Below are 17014 nucleotides of genomic sequence, written 5' to 3' on the forward strand. Positions count from 1 at the left end.
AAAAAGATGAGAATGAGAGGGGCCTTGCAGTTCCATATCTTGGACCATGCTATAAAATTATGGTAGATTTATATGAACTGATAAAGAATAAAATGAGCAAAACAATGAGAATATTTTTCAATAAAAACATTATAAGGAAAAACAACTTTGAAAGACATATGAAATGACCCACAATGTCTTCAGAGGAGTAATGATGAAGTATGTTTACCCACCTCCTGATACGAGGGTACTTAAGGTCTTAAGGTACTAAATGAAACATATGTTTTGTTATGTACAATTTTTGCGTCTGATTTGATTGATTAAGCATATTTCTTACTATGGTTTTGTTTTTCCTTTTTAAAAACCAAAAATAAAGTAATGAGTCATTGAAGAATTTTTTTAATGTGGAGAAGGGGAAAAAAAAGAAAATTTAGAAGGAAATAGATCAGCAGGATGGCTTTCAAACTAACACTGAGTTTATTATATACTTAAAAGGAAAAGCAAGCTGTACATGGTAGAGATTCATGGTTTCATGTTCTTCATTTTGTGTTCTATTTAGTATATGGAAATGCTCATTATATCAAGTGTTTAAGTTCAAAATAAAGTTTTTGGTTTTTTATGCTACTTTGGTAATCCGAATCTTTAAGGATTTAATATTCATCCTTTTTTTCTGGTTTAAAGATATTCTCTGTTGATTTGTCTATTTACATTCTAGGTTTTTATTATTTTTTTCCTCTTGAAGTTTTTTGGGTTTTAGCCTTTACCCCTTATATTTCCCCATTACTAACTCTCTGACTCCATCTTTGCATTGTTGCTACACCCCCAGGGTTGGACTGCTTCATTCACCTTCCAAGTTGGGGTTTTAGGGGTTGACTAGACTAGGTTCCTACCTGGAATTTCTCCTAGGATAACAAGACTGACCACAATTGGGCCTTCATTTCTTCAGGCCAAGATCAGCCATGTACATTGCCTCCCTGCCTCAGTTCTTCTCTTGACTATTCTCCTTTCTTTTCCTTTCCTATTTGGACTGAATCAGCATCTACCTTTTTTTTTTTTTTTTGGTGAGGCAGTTGGGGTTAAGTGACTTGCCCAGGGTCACACAGCTAGTAAGTGTCAAGTGACTGAGACTGGATTTGAACTCAGGTCCTTCTGATTCCAGGGCCGGTGCTCTATCCACTGATGCTGCCCCAGCATCTGCCTCTTTTTGAAGGATTGGGTTAGGACAAAGAGTGTGTTTTGGGAAGAGTCTCTGCAGCCTTGGGAGTCCTTAATCTGAGGGCAGCTCTAGGCAGATAATAATTTTTCCCCTGCTTCCTCTTCATGTTTCTGGGAATCATCAGGGTCTCTTGCTTGTTCAAGAGTAGGAAGATGAAGAGATGTTCTGGCAAACTCTTTGCAGCAAGATGGCGTCCCAATATGGGGCTCTAGCACAAGTCATCAGGTCAGTTTGTGCATCTGAACTCCAGGCATGAATGCTTGGGGGGGGGTAATTAAGTGAGTTAATTCATAAGGGTTTTACCATGTCAGGGTTGCTTCTTTTTTTTGTCACAATGATTCAGCTATAACTGTTCTATATCTGGTGCATAATTACTCATTTATGGGTTGTTATTGTTTTTAAGAGTTAAGGGTCTGGTGAAAATTTCTAGTCTGCCATCTTGTTGATACTGTGACCGAGTAATCCCTCTTTTTGTTTTAGGGCAAAAGACAAATAATTAATTTTATTTTAAATCTTTTTTTATTATTTTAACCCAATAGGCATCACCAAACATGAAAATTCCTATATACAAACAAGATGAAAAGTATTGTCTATGAAAATATCAATCTCTATTAAATCTGTAATGGTAATTCCAACATTGGCTTGTTTCTATCCCCCTTTGAACTCACTTCTACTCTCTCTTCTGAGTATTTGCAATTTTTTCATTGATTCCCCTTTACATTATGACTATCTACCCTTAATTCCCTCCAAAGCCCTTTTTTTTTTTTTGGTAACAAGTGAAGTCAGGTAAAAAGCAAATCCACAAATCTAAAAACATGCCTAGTTTTCTTCTTCTAGCTTATCACCTCACTGCCAACAGTAAGAAAGCATGATTCATTCAATCTTGTAGATTCATGGTTGGTCAATCCATTTGACCAAGAGTTATTATCTTTCAAAGTTGTTGTCCTTCCAAGTATTGTAATAACTACATAAATTGGTTTCCTGGTTCTGCTACTTTACTCTTCATCAGCTAGTACAAGTCTTTCAAGTTTTCTTTTAACCTAATCCTTATATTGTTTCTTATTGCACAGTAACAACCCATTATTCATTCAGCCATTCTGATTTATTGGCACTTCCTTTGTTTTTGTTTTTAGTTCTTTGCTATAACAAAAAGTGCTGCTACAGATGTTTTTGTTCATGTAGGTCCTTTCCTTCTTTCTTTTGACCCATTTGGGTATAATGCTAGTAGTAATGGTGTTGTTGGGTCAAAAAGTATGAACAGTTTATTGACTTTTTGGATATAGTTAAAATGTCCTCCAGATTGTTTGGATTAATTTATTGCTCTACCAACAGTGGATTTATTGTATATATTCTTCTGTAACCCCTTCAACAATTGTTCTTTTCCTTGTTCATCATCTTGGCCAATGTAATGGGCATGAGTTGTTTTAATTTGCAATTCTCATATTTTAGTGATTTTTAAAAAAATTTATATAGTTGTGCATAGCTTGCCTTTTGCTTTTCTATTTGTATAAGTTCTCCTATATCTTGAGTATCAGACCTTAATTAGAGAAATCCATTGTAAAAACTTTTCCTAATTGACTATTTCCCTTCTAATTCTCAGTGCATTGATTTTGAGTGAAAAATTTTCAATTTTGAGTAATCGAAATTGTCCTTTTTATCTTTTGTTACCTTCTCTCTCCCATTCTTGGTGAAGAACTCTTCTTACATCCATCTCTGTGAAAGGTATCATCTTCCTCATATTAGTTTGTTTATGATGGGATATTTCATAACTAGGTCACGTAAACATTTAGAGTTTATTGTGATATATAATTAATATGTTAGCCTAAACATAATTTCTAAGACACTGTTTTCCAATTTTCCCTGTTTTTGTCAAGTAGTAAATACTTACCCCACTAGAGTTCTTGAATTTATCATTCTATGTTATTATGTTCTGTTGATTTTTTAATCTTTATGTAATCTGTTCTACTGATATTTTCTATTTTTGACCAGTACCAACTAGTATATTTTGAGATGTGAAACTACTAGCATCCCTTCTTTCCTAGTTTTTTTTTCATTATTTACCTTGAGATTCTTGAGCTCTTCTTCCTCCAGATAAATTTTGTTATTTTGCCTAGATCTATTATGAGGTGTTACTGAATTGACCAATTAATTTAGCCTCATCACTTTTCTTACATTGACTCATCCCAATAATGAATAAAGAACATATACATATATATATATCTATATGCACATCTATGCAATTACTTGTTTTTATTTTTAGAGGGTTTTGTAGTTGTGTTCATTTAATTACTTTATGTCAATTTTGTAAATATGTCATGCATATGCTTATTAAGATTCCTATTCAGTAATCACCAAAGATCTATTTTATCTAGCTAATTTCTTTATTTTTATTAGTTTTTAGATTTATTTAGTTATGAAAAGGACATATTTAGGTTGCTAAATATTATAAGTTTTCCTTCTATTTTTCTCTGCTATTTGATTAAGCATTTCTTTTAAGTACTTTAGATGTCACATCATTCTAGATATACACACACATTTATATACATACACACATATATGCATATAAAGAATTGATTTTATGTAATTATCTCTAGTACATTCAAGTACAATATAGTTTCCCTACTTAATTCTTTTAGCTATGTTGATTTTTACTTGCCTTGTCCCATTTCATGATTGCCATTCCTTTTGGTGTGTGTGGGGGGGGGAATTCACCTGAGACATAATAAATATTTCTCCATGCCCTTATTTTAACTCTATGTGAATTTTTTTATGATTCAGGTGTTCCTGTGTTAGATTCTGCTACCCTTCTCTGTCTTGAGGGTGAATTTATCCCATTCATGTTCATGATTATGATAATTGATTAATGTGCATTTCTCTAACCCCACCTACCTGTTTGGGTTTTTTGTTTGTTTGTTTTTTGGGGGCAATGAGGGTTAAGTGACTTGCCCAGGGTCACACAGCTGGTAAGTGTCAAGTGTCTGAGGTCAAATTTGAACTCAGGTCCTCCTGTTAAGCTGGTGCTTAATCCACTGCAGCACCTAGCTGCGGGGGCCCCCCCCCCCCCCCCGCCACACACACACCCCTACCTCTTTAGACAGCAATGATGTAGTGAATAGAAAGTTGGTCTTACAGCCAGGAAGACTTGGGTCTGTGTATTACCTTTTGACCATATTGACTGTGATCCTAGACAAATCACTTAAACTTTCACTCCTCTAGATAACTCTGTAAAATAGAAATTGCAGAGAAGGTGATTGTGTTGATAGGGGGAATTTCCTCTTAGTAGTCCCTATATTAGTAAAATTCAGAGGTGCCACTTCCTATCCCTATCCCTATTCATATCCTCTTACTCTTTTTTCTCACTTTTGTCTCTGTCTTCCCCCCTCTACCCTTTAGAAAGAAGGAGGTAGAGAAAGGGAAGGAATATGATCAAAGAATTATTTGTAATCGAAACAGTGTCTTCCTACTCCTCTGCTGTTCCTCACTTCACCAAACCCATACTGCATTCTCTAGTTCTTAAGACTCCTTTGTCTCTTTTTGACCCCCTTAACTTGCAATACCTCCGCACCACCACCACTTATCATCTACCCTCTGAAGTTGAAGTTTTTGCTGTCAGTGATTATTTCCTTCTCAACTCTAGCATCTTTTTAAAAACAGCATCCCCCATCTCCGTATCCCTTCCCTATTTTTTTATGTTTCTTTACCAAACCCTATCTGGATGTATCTCTGTGTGTGTTCATCTTTTCTTCATTAGACTTAAATAAGAGTGAAGTTCATGAGTAGCCTTTTTGCCATGTTTCTCTTGGCTTCTTTTGGCACACTCCAATTTTGAAAAAATAGCAACTTCCTCCTCTTCCTCATTTCTTTCCTAGTACGCTCCTCTTGACTCCCTTTTCTTTCCTCCTTTAAAAACAGCAAAACAGACCCAAACCACACCTCATCCCTATCTTTGTCTTTGCTGACTTCCTCTGTGACCCTTGAAGATATTGAAATTCTGAAGAGACATTTCTTTATCCTCCTACATTAGAATATAAACACTTAATAATCATTTGGCCCCTTCCATCTGTTCAAATATGATAATAACCTTTATAATTTTTTCTCTGCTAGACTCCTTTATGAACTTTCACATCACCATCTTAACTAGAAATTAACTAGCTGTAAAAAGCTTTACTTAAATATTTTGTTCATTTTTGCCAGGAGTCTAGAGGGATTAGATTAGCGGATGAGGTTAGGGCTAATTGCAGGGAACATAGCTTAAATGTTTTCTTTATTTTTTTAAGACTATATTCATATCCTACCTCCTACCTGTGGTTGTACCCCCCCAAAGCTCTCTTGCATCTTCTTTTCCTTCTGCTCCCTCTCTTCCGGTGTGTCATGGCCTTGCTGATGGTGTATCTAGCTGTGGTATCTGTTTTTAACTTCAGTTCAGTATCACCAACTGATGATTATACATTTCAAACTGGATATTCCATAGGCATCTCAAACTCAGTATGTTAAAAATAGGAGTCATTATTTCTCTCCCCAAATCTACCCATCTTCTGAACTTCCCTACTTCTGTCAAGGATGACATTTACTCAGATTTATAGACTCAGTGTCATCCTTAATTCTCAAACTTTCCCTTACCCAACAGTTACTAAACTTGTCGGTTCTACCTCGGTAGCATCTCTTGCATTTGTGTCTTCTCCACTCATGCTGTCACCACCCTAATTCATTCATTCATTCATTCAGTAAACATTTATTAAGTACCTATTATGCTCCAGGTACTGTGCTAAGCCCTAGGACTACAAAGTAAGGCAAAATGGAGTCCCTGCTCATAATATAATAAGGAAGAGAATATTTTTAAAACCACGTACAAACAAGACATATACAGGATAGGGGCAACTAGGTGGTGCAGTGGCTAAAGCACTGGCCCTGGATTCAGGAGGACCTGAGTTCAAATCCGGCCTCAGACACTTGACACTTACTGGCTGTGTGACCCTGGGCAAGTCACTTAACCCTCATTGCCCTGCCCCCCCCCCCAAAAAAAGACATATACAGGATAAATTGGAAGTAATAACTAGGATTATGAGGTATAAGGAAGGGCTACCTATAGAAGGTGGGATTTTAGCTGGGTCTTGAAGGAAGCCAGGAGGCAGAGATGAAGAGGGAGAGCATTCTGTATGTGAAGGGCAACCAATGAAAATGTCCAGTCGGAAGTTGGAGTGTCTTTTTCAAGGCAAAGGAAGGAGGCCAATGTGACTGGATCACAAAGTATTGGGTGGGGAGTGTGTGGTGCAAGAAAATTAGGAAGCTGGGTGGGGTAGATTAGGAAGGGCTTCTAATATTAGACAGGATTTTATATGCAATCCTAGAGATGATAGGGAGCCATGGGAACTTAGTGAGTGAGGGGGTGACATAGAGTGCTTGAGGAAGATCACTGACAGCTGAGTGGAAGATGAATTGGAGTGAGGAAAGATTTGAAGTAAGGAAAACTACCAGAAGACTATTGCCATAACTGAAGGTGCTTTTAGTGTCAGATGAGAGAAGGGGCTATATATGAGAGATGTTAAGAAGGTAAAATATACAGACTTCAGCAATAGTTGGTTATAGAGGATGAGAGAGAGGGAGGAGTTGAGGATGATGCCTGGGTGACTAGGGAGATGGTGATGCCCTTCATAATAAAAGAGAAGGAAAGAAGAGTTCCATTTGGGACAGGTTGAGTTTAAGATGTCTACAGAATATCTAGTTGTGGGGGAAGCTAGATGGCACAGTGGATAAAGCACTGGCCCTGGATTCAGGAAGACCTGAGTTCAAATCCTGCCTCAGACACTTGACATTTACTAGCTGTGTGACCATGGGCAAGTCACTTAACCCTCATTGCCCCGCAAAAACAAAACAAAAAAACCAAAATAGAATATCTAGTTGGAGATGTCTGCTAAGCACTTGGGGATGGGAGATTGGAGGTCAGCAGAAAAGTTAAGGCTAGATAAGTAGGTCTGAGATTTCATCAGTATAAATGTAATAATTAAATCCATGGGAGCTAATGAAATCACCAAGTGAAATGGGACAGAGGGAGGAGAGTAGAGGGCCTAGGACAGAGCCTTGTAAGACACTACTCATGGTTAGTGGGAATGGCCTGGATGAAGATCCAGCAGAGGAGACTAAGAAGGAGTGGTCAGGTGCGTAGAAGGAGAACCAAGACAGGCTACAGTCAACAAAAAGCTACAGGGAAGAGTATCAAGGAGAAAAGGATAGGCATTAGTGTCAAAGGCAGTAGAGAAGTCAAGAAATATGAGAACTGAGAAAAGTCCATTAGATTAAACAAGAGTTCATTAGTAACTTTGGAGAAATCAGTTTCAATTGAATGATGAGGTTGGAAGACAGACTTCAGGCAGTTAAAAAAAGAGCAAGAGGAAAGGAAGTATAAGCATTCATTATAGATGGCCTTTTCAAGGTGTTCACAGCCCAAAAGGCAAGAGAGATATGGAATAATAGTTATTGGGGATGGTTGGATCAAATGAGGGCTTTTTGAGGATGGTGGAAACATAAGAATATTTAAGTAGTAAGGAAGCAGCAGCCAATAGGCAGAGAGAGACTGAAGATCAGCGAGAGGGTGGGATAATAAAGGGGGGCGCAATCTTTTGGAGAAGACAGGCTGGAATAAGATCACATGCCTGTAGAGCATTTTCCTTGGAAGAAGGGCCACTTCTTCATGTGAGACAAGGGTGAAGAAGGAGATAGTGGCAGAAGGTATCTGGGTGATATGAGATAAAGAGGAGGGAAGAAAGTGCCCTCAGTTAATGACCTCAAATTGTTTTCAGTAAAATGTGAAGCCAGTTATCAATTTGGGGGATGGCTGAACAAGTTGTTGTATATGATTGTGACAGAATACTATTGTACTATAAGAAATGACAAGCAGGTTGATTTCAGAAAAACCTGGAAAGACTTACATTAACTGATGCAAAATGAAATGAGTAGAACCAGAAGAACATTGTATACACTAACAGTAATTTTGCATGACCATCAGCTATGAATTATTTAGCTATTCTCAGCAACACAATGATCCAAGACAATTCTGAAGGACTTATGATGAAAAATGCTACCCATTTCCAGAAGAAAAAACTGATGAATGCAGATAAAAGCATATTTTTTCATTAGTTTCTTTATTTTTCTTGTGTTTTTTTTTTAATTCTGTGTTTTGGATGCATGGAAATGTTTCACATGACTGCCCATGAAAAGCTAATCAAATAACAGAAGTAGAAGGAAAAACTATAATATTGAGGGATATAAATATGACCTCTTTGTAACTAAATAAATCTTTAAAAAGATAAAAAAACAAAGAAATTAAGTATGTGAATAGAATTTTAGAAGAGCTATCTATAATAGATCTTTGGTGATTACTGAATGTGAATTAAAATATGCATATGTATGGCATATATACAAAAACCAACATAGAGCAATTAAATACAACTATAAAACATTTTTTCTAAAAATAAAGACAAATAATTGCATAGGCGTGATATATGTATGTATATATTCATTATTTTTACATGTAATTGGGGGGGGGAATACAATTTTTTTTAATGCGAGGCAAGGGTCTCAGGTAAGAGGGTAGGAGAGTGAAAGCCATGGGAGGTTTGAGTAGGAATGAAAAGGGTTAGAAAAATGACCGTGCAGAGTGGAAAAGTGAGTTAATTAGAGAGATGTAAAGGGTTTGCCTTGCTGTGGTGAGGGCCCAGTCGGAGATTTATGTAACAAATTAGTAGAGAACCCAGGCAGCACAGTTTTGCGATTTCCTCTGGCTTCATTCAGCAGCACATAATCTCTCTTGGCTAATTTTAATAGCTTCTTTGCTGGCATCCTGGCCTTAAGTGTCTCCTCACTCCAATCTATCTTCCCAAATGATTTTCCTGAAGCTCAGGTCTAACTCAACCTCTCCTCAACTCAAACTCCAGTGGTTCTCTATTACTTCTTTTTTTTTTTTTTTAAGAGAGGCAACTGGGGTTAAGTGACTTGCCCAGGGTCACACAGCTAGTAAGTGTTAAGTGTCTGAGGCTGGATTTGAACTCAGGTCCTCCTGAATCCAGGGCCGGTGCTCTATCCACTGCACCACCTAGCTGCCCCCTCTATTACTTCTTAAGATCTCTGCTTTGTTTTTAGGTAAATTCCTAAATGAGTTTTTGTTTTTATTATGATTTTATGTTTTTATTATTTTATTTTGAGATGAGTTTTTGTTTTAATTATTGTTTGACCTCTTCTGCATCATTTACATCACTTGTCTTACCTGGTACAGTGATGAAACATAATGGGTATTCACTGTATGCCTTTTGTTTGAAAAAAGTCCCCAAGAAAAGAAAGTGATCTGCTTTTGAGTACTTATTCCTGTATCAAACACTTTTAGTGTCATTTAAGATCCTGATTCCCACTGTAAGATAGATTGCCCTTTTCCGAACCTTTCCAAGGAAAAAAGCAGGCCTTTAAAATAGTTCCTACTTCTGGACAGCTTTTTTTCTTTTTCTTATTTTTTCTGCATTAGTCATTTTGTGAAAGAAGAATCAGAACACAAGGGGAAAACCTTCAAAAAGAAAAAAAATAAAAACAATCAAAAAGTAGAAACAGTATGCATTCAGAATCCACAGTTCTTTTTTCTGGATGTGGAGAACATTTTCCATCATGAGTTCTTTGAAATTGTCTTGGATCGTTGCACTGCTGAGAAGAGCCAAGCCTATCACAGTTAATCACCACACAATGTTGCTGTTACCATGTATGATGTTCTTCTGGTTCTGCTCACTTCACTCAGCATCAGTCTACTTAAGTCTTTCCAAGTTTTTCTGAAATCTGCCTGCTCATCATTTCTTATAGCACAATAGTATTCCATTACATTCATATACCACAACTTGTTTAACCATTCCCAGTTGATGGGCATTGCCTTGATTTCCAATTCTTTGCCACCACAAAAAGAGTAGCTATAAATATTTTGGTACACGTGGGTCCCTTTCCCTTTTTTATGATTGGACAACTTATTTCAAGCCATAAGTGACTGAGAGACCAACTTCACCATCTTTGGGAGAAGTAACAGGTAGGGATTGAAATATTCCTTTTGTGGAAGACCTGCTGAGGGTGGAACATAACAAAGAGTCCAAATCTGAGATTGGGATCTTCAAGTAAAAGAAAGATTGAATCCAGTTTCTTCAAGTAGTTCAAGGAATGTTCTTACTCTCTGCACTGAAAAGAGTTAAGCCAAATTACTATCTCTAGCTGGTGATTGGGATAGTTATAAATAGGGGCAGAGGGAAAGGGAAAGGAATAAGAATTTACGTAGTATCTACTATATGCCAAGCACTGTGCTAAGTACTTTACAAATATTATCTCATTTTATAAAAAAAGATTTATCAGTGCGTGACCTTTAGATAAGAACTGGCAAATGAATTCTTGGAAGCATTTAATTTCTCTTTATAATAGAACTCTATAGGATCATAAATTTTAAATCTGAAAGGAACTTTAGAAATCATCTAGCCTGGATGCCTTCATTTTATACAAAAGGAAACTGAGGCCCCAAAAGAGAAAGGTCAAGGTAACATAAGCATAAGCGCCTGAAATGAACTTGCTTCCCTCTGATTCTAATTCCTCTACTCCTTCTATTATACCTCATAGCCTCTCGTTGATCTTTTTTTGTTTGTTTTGTTTTGAGGGCAATGAGGGTTAAGTGACTTGCCCAGGGTCACACAGCTAGTAAGTGTCAAGTGTCTGAGGCCAGATCTGAACTCAGATCCTCCTGAATCCAGAGCTGGGTGCTTTATCCATTGCACCACCTAGCCGCCCCACCTCATAGCCTCTCTATCAAATGAGGTAATATTTGTTAAAAAACAAAACAAACAACAACAACAACAACACTTAGCACAGTGCCTGGGATATACCAGACACTATATAAATGCATATTCCTTTCCTTTTCCTCATTTGAACCCAGGTAATAGAGAATAATTGAATTGGGACTGAGATGAAATTATCTGTATTTCTTAAGGGAAAACAGATTTTTCAGAGCAAAATAACAGTAAAAAGGAAAAAAAAAACCTTTCAATTGAGACCTTTTAGTCTATTCATTTAAAAACACATTATTATTTTAAAGACTTAATATTAATAAATATATAAATCATGCTTAGGTATTCCTTAAAGAGAGGTCTCTTCTTGAAAGCACTGTAAACCAAGTTTGAGTAAGTTGAAAACAACAGACCTTAAACTTCTTTAAAAGCATTCTACAGTTGACTTTTTTACTAATTCAGACTGAGTTTCTGGTCTAAATGAACTAAGTATTCCGAACTTATATTTTCAGTTTCTATTCTATTTTATGAGTATATGACATTTTGATTGACCTATGAAGTCACCAAGCTCTCTGTAAACATTTGAGAATAGCTGTCAGCGATTTCTAGAAATCTCCTAACAGGGTCCAAAGTGTAAAGCCATTGCTCTTTTTGTCTTTTAGTAAGGTGGTTTATTTAGGGCTTTATTTCACATGCTCACAAAAACTGGCGGATAGTGACGGTGGATTCTGATGGTGGAAATTTGTATCCCTCATATCCTAAGTTCTAACTTCCAGTTCCTGGTTTTTCTTTCAGTCACCTTTATTACTTCAGAATGGTGGCCTATATAATAAATTAATTTAAAGCTCCAGTCAAAGAGCTATATTACATAAACCTCAACACTTAAAAATATCCATGATATCATCAGCATTAATGCTACCTCCACTGATGAAGATAGAGCCCTTCTGTGCACTAGACATTCTTTATGGGCTGCTGTGGCCAAAAATAATTATCACCTGGTGACCAATCTTCTGGCGATAAGCCTTTTGCAATTTAGGTAGACTGGTCCCAGGCAAATAGTCACTCCATTTATTGCAAGGCTTGTACTTGCCTTCCTTACTTATTAAAGACCTGCCAGAGTTTGTACTCTACTGGAATGACCTTGGAGAAACCTAATATCACCTCCTCACCACACTAAGGTACTGGAGAGTGTCAGTGATGATATGCTCCATGGATATGGCATTAACAAAAAAGCTGCTGTTGTTTTTGTTGGGGGTCAATGTTCTCTTCTTGTGTTCTATTTTTGTTATAAAATTTGAGTCAGGAAAATAAGTTTTAAAAAAGACCTTTGGATCTGGGTGACCTTGAAAAGTACTCGAGGTTTCTTCTTCTTTTTTTTTTTTTTTAGTGAGGCAATTGGGGTTAAGTGACTTGCCCAGAGTCACACAGCTAGTAAGTGTTAAGTGTCTGAGGCCGGACCTGAACTCAGGTGCTCCTGACTCCAAGGCCGGTGTTCTATCCACTGTGCCACCTAGCTGCCCCGAGGTTTCTTCTGAAGGTAGCACAAAGATATCTTAGCTGGAGACTTAAGTTTAAAAATTGAGCCCCCAATTTAGCTGACTTCCCACCTATTCTTTTTTGCCCTTCTCACGGATCATAGGAACTGATGGGTGGTGGTTTTATACTCAGGGTCAGCATTTCTAGGGAGTCTAGGCACTTTGCTCTAGTTTTACCCTCAATAAAAATGTTCTTGGGGCAGCTAGATGGCGCAGTGTATAGAGCACCGGCCCTGGATTCAAGAGCACCTGAGTTCAAATCCAGCCTCAGACATTTAAACTTACTAGCTGTGTGACCCTGGGCAAGTCACTTAACCCCAGTTGCCTCACCAAAAAAAAAAAAAGAAAAAGAAAAAGAAAAATGTTCTTGACTTAACTCTTCTCAGCGATACAATGATCCAAGATAATGCTAAAAGACTTATGGTGGGAAATGCTCTCCTCATTCAAAAAAGAACTATGGCGTCTGACTGCAGATTGAAGCATACTATTCCACTTTTGTTGTTCCTTTTTGTTGTTGTTGTTATTCTTTCTTGTATTTTTTTTCCTTTTGTTCTGATTCTTCTCTTACAACATGATTAATGTGGAAATATGTTTAACATTATTGTAATGGATAACCTATATGGGGGGGAGGGAGGGAAGAGAGGGTGGGAGAAAAAAATGGAGCTCAAAAATATCTTTACATGTAATTGTAAAAAAAATTTTAAATCAAATTTAATTTTTTTAAAAAAGAAAAATGTTCTTGAATCTGGAAAGAGTAAGATAAATATGGATTAGGAGACACTGAAGAAAAGAGCTGGAAATAACACTGATTTGGTAGGTAAGGGCTTTTTTTTGCCCGAAGAAAGAATGTTATTAGTGGTATCTTAGGGGGTCTCTACTAGTTTCCATGGCCTGGAACAGGTTTGAATAAAATTCTACCATTAGTTCATTTTTGTTATTTACCTTATAGTAATTTGCATATTCTTATTATCATAAAAGGTATTTTATATGGCAGGCTAAGAATTCTACAAGGTTCTCAAGACCATTATCACAAGCACTATCTTTAAGAAGGTTGTGCAAGTTGATGGGCCACAGTCTTTAAAGAGTTCTCTATAATTGTGTTTAAATGTTTTAAGTGTGACTTAGGAATCTAGATTGACTTCCAAATGTTTTATGTATCTTGTAGGCTTTTGTAAAATGGGATTATCCTTTCTATTGTTTTCTTCTACATTTTGTTATTACTATATGGAAATGGCTATGATTTTTGTGGACTTATTTTTCATTCTGCTACTTTAAAGTTTCTTTGTCTCTGGCAAATCATCATGTTTTCAGAAAATAAGGATAATTATTTTCTCCTCTTTGTAGATATTAATGCCTTTAGCTTCCTTCTCTTATTGTTATAGCTAACATGTCAAATAATAGTGGGGACAGTGGTATCCTTGTTTTTTACCTGTTTATGTATTGGAAAAGTTTCTAGTGTTTCTCCATTGCAAATAATACTAGGTTTTTTTTTGTTTTTTGTTTTAGATATATACCTTTAGCATTAAAAAAGGCAATGAGGGGGCGGCTAGGTAGCACAGTGAATAAAGCACCGGCCCTGGATTCAGGAGTACCTGAGTTCAAATCCGGCCTCAGACACTTGACACTTACTAGCTGTGTGACCCTGGGCAAGTCACTTAACCCCCATTGCCCTGCAAAAAAAGAAAAAAAAAGGCAATGAGACATAGACATGGGTTAGATGGAGAAATAAGATGACATGACAAAGTTCCTTGATAGGCTATAGCCTATGCTTTCCTGTATCACACTCTCTGGCTTTAATAATGATACAGAGACCACCATCATGAATGGGAATTCATGCTGTAGTTCTTGCTGTTGAGGAGGCTGAAGTTGGTGGATCACTTGATCTTGGGAGTTCTGAGCAGCAGCAAGGGTTAAAGCTGATTGAGTGTCCACATTAAGTCTGGGAGTGCTAAGCCTGGAGTCAGAAAGACCTGAGTCAAATTTAGCCTCAGAAAGATAACTGCTTGTGTAACCCTGAGCAAGTCGCTTAAATGCCATTTGCATTTAAGATCCTCATCTGTAAAATGGGGGTAATAATAATAGCATCTACCTCTCAGGCTTGTGGTGAGGATGAAATGAGATATTTATCAAGCATTTAGCACAGTGCCTGGCACATAGTAGGTACATTATAAATGGTAACCACCACCACCACCATCACCACCACCATCATCATCAATATGGTAGGCTCCCAGGAGAAGAGGGTACTAGGCTGCCTAATGAGGGGCTCACTGGTACAGGTTAAAAAAAAAATCAAGCGTGTTAGAGCTTCTTTGCGGATTGTTGTTGGGCTCTGGCCCATTAATGGCTAATGTGGGTGAAATAGGGAGACCCAAATTAAAAAAAAAAAAAAAAAGCAAAATATTTGCTAAGTTGGCAGTTAGAACTACATACTTGTAGGTACCACTGTTATTAGCAAGAAAAAGAAAAGCCAGGCCCCATAATAAAGGTTTTCTATGGCACTTCTTTGGTGAAAGTATCCTTTTCATGTGTCTGGGCCAAGTCCTCATCTTTTAGTTTTGAGTCTTGGCCCAGTAGGTATATCCTTGAAGTGATAAGGCATGTCTCTCTTGATTTTTATAGAGAAAGTCCATTCATGTGACCAGGAAAGACAAAGTGCACTAGAAGAGGCTCGTCAGAACCCCCGGGAGGGCATCGTTATTCCAGAGTGTGCCCCCGGAGGGCTCTATAAGCCAGTACAGTGCCACCAGTCCACTGGCTATTGTTGGTGTGTCCTAGTGGACACAGGACGCCCACTTCCTGGGACTTCCACTCGGTAAGACTGGCAAGCTACTTGCTTTAAGGACTAGAAAAATGCTAAGAATGAGAGATGTTCATCTTATCCAAAAAACAGCCTTCCCTTTATAATGGGTATCCATGAGTCTTGCTACCTGAGTTTTGTGAATGCTTAATTGGTTAAATCATCTAAAAAAGAATAATGACCTTTTAAAAGTGCTTTTGTGATCCAAATGAAAAAGGACAATTAAAATGATAGATTGGAATAATTTCTAATGATTTTGTTTAATTTGTGACATCCAGGAGATTGCTGTTCTGGTTCATCAGCAAAATGCTGAATCAGTTCCTACAAATATTCCTAAGTTTTCCAAATTCTTCATATCCATCATTTCTTATGGCAAAATAATATGCTATTACATTCATTTATGACAATTTATTTGGTCATTCCCTAATCAATGGGCACCTTACAACTCTTACAGTTCTTTGTAAGTATAAAATGTACTGCTAACAATATTTTTGTATTTTTAACTCCTTTCCCTCTACCTTTGACCTCTTTGGAGTATAGACCTAGCAATGATTTTACTCAGTCAAGGGATAATATACAATTTAGTGATTTTTTTAATATAATTCCAAATTGGTTTCTAGACTAATTCACAGCTTCTATATAGGATTATAAAAAATAACTGGATGCTCTCTTATGAATTCTAAACCACAAGAGCAAAGCTACAAATTGTGAATCAATCTTAACCAAAGCACATCTTTATCTTCTCCAGATATGAGACTCCTGTATGTGAGACTGATGCCAGGTCAAAGAGTTCAGAAATGGATGATCCATTCAAAGAGAGAGAATTACCAGGTGGGATGAAACCTGCTTCTTATCCGGGTCTTTTTTCCCACTTTCATTTTGCTTTCACTGGAAAAAAATCTCCCCATCTCTTTTCTATACCCATGTTTTCCCAAGTATGGATGTTGACTGCTTATCTATCCACTGACCTACCTCAGGATGGATAAGAAACTGACCATGAGGGTGCTTTGGGACCCCATGGAGAAAAGAGGTCTATTAATGCAAAAGTGGTAATGACTCATTTGGGTTTTTTTTTTTTTGTGTGTGTGTGTGTGGTGGTGGTTTATTTTTTGTCTTTTTTTTTTTTTTGGCAGGGCAATGAGGGTTAAGTGACTTGCCCAGGGTCACACAGCTAGTAAGTGTCAAGTGTCTGAGGCCAAATTTGAACTCAGGTCCTCCTGAATCCAGGGCTGGTGCTTTATCCCCTGCAGCACCTAGCTGCCTCCCCCCACCCCCCCCCACAAGTCCCCTTTTAAATGGGTCACATGAAAAATATCAGCCAGATTCAGGTTGGAAGGAGCCTCTCATTTTATGGGCATGTCACCCACTTTGGAGGTAATAGGCTGACTCTCCCTATGGTGTCAAATAGCACGGGATTAGACTTAAATGTGCATATCCAGACAAGTGCATCAGCTTCCAGAGGTGATAGCAGTCCAGAGTTTTCCACCTGACTTTTTTTTGCATTCTCCTCTTGCAACAAGATCAGAAACATGTGGTTTTGAATACTAACAGTATCAGCCCTGCAGCCTCTAAGCTTCACATAAGGCACCTTTTCCTTGGTATCAGTGACAATAGGATTCAGGCAAAGACTGGAACTCTATGTCATAAGATGATCCCCTTTTAGGATTGGCCTTTTTGGTATGGTATTAGAAGG

General features: G+C 37.4%; 1 protein-coding gene across 3 annotated transcripts in view; it reads left to right on the forward strand.

Annotated features, from left to right (window-relative positions):
- Positions 1-17014, forward strand: part of SMOC1 (SPARC related modular calcium binding 1) — a 219690-nt gene that overhangs the window by 184977 nt on the left and 17699 nt on the right. For all 3 annotated transcript variants that reach the window (XM_043988243.1, XM_043988242.1, XM_043988244.1), the window contains exons 8-9: positions 15144-15336; positions 16070-16152. In XM_043988243.1, the coding sequence (XP_043844178.1) occupies positions 15144-15336; positions 16070-16152 (276 nt within the window). The remainder of the gene's footprint in view (positions 1-15143; positions 15337-16069; positions 16153-17014) is intronic.

Source organism: Dromiciops gliroides, chromosome 2, assembly GCF_019393635.1.
Source record: "Dromiciops gliroides isolate mDroGli1 chromosome 2, mDroGli1.pri, whole genome shotgun sequence".
NCBI lineage: Eukaryota > Metazoa > Chordata > Mammalia > Microbiotheria > Microbiotheriidae > Dromiciops > Dromiciops gliroides.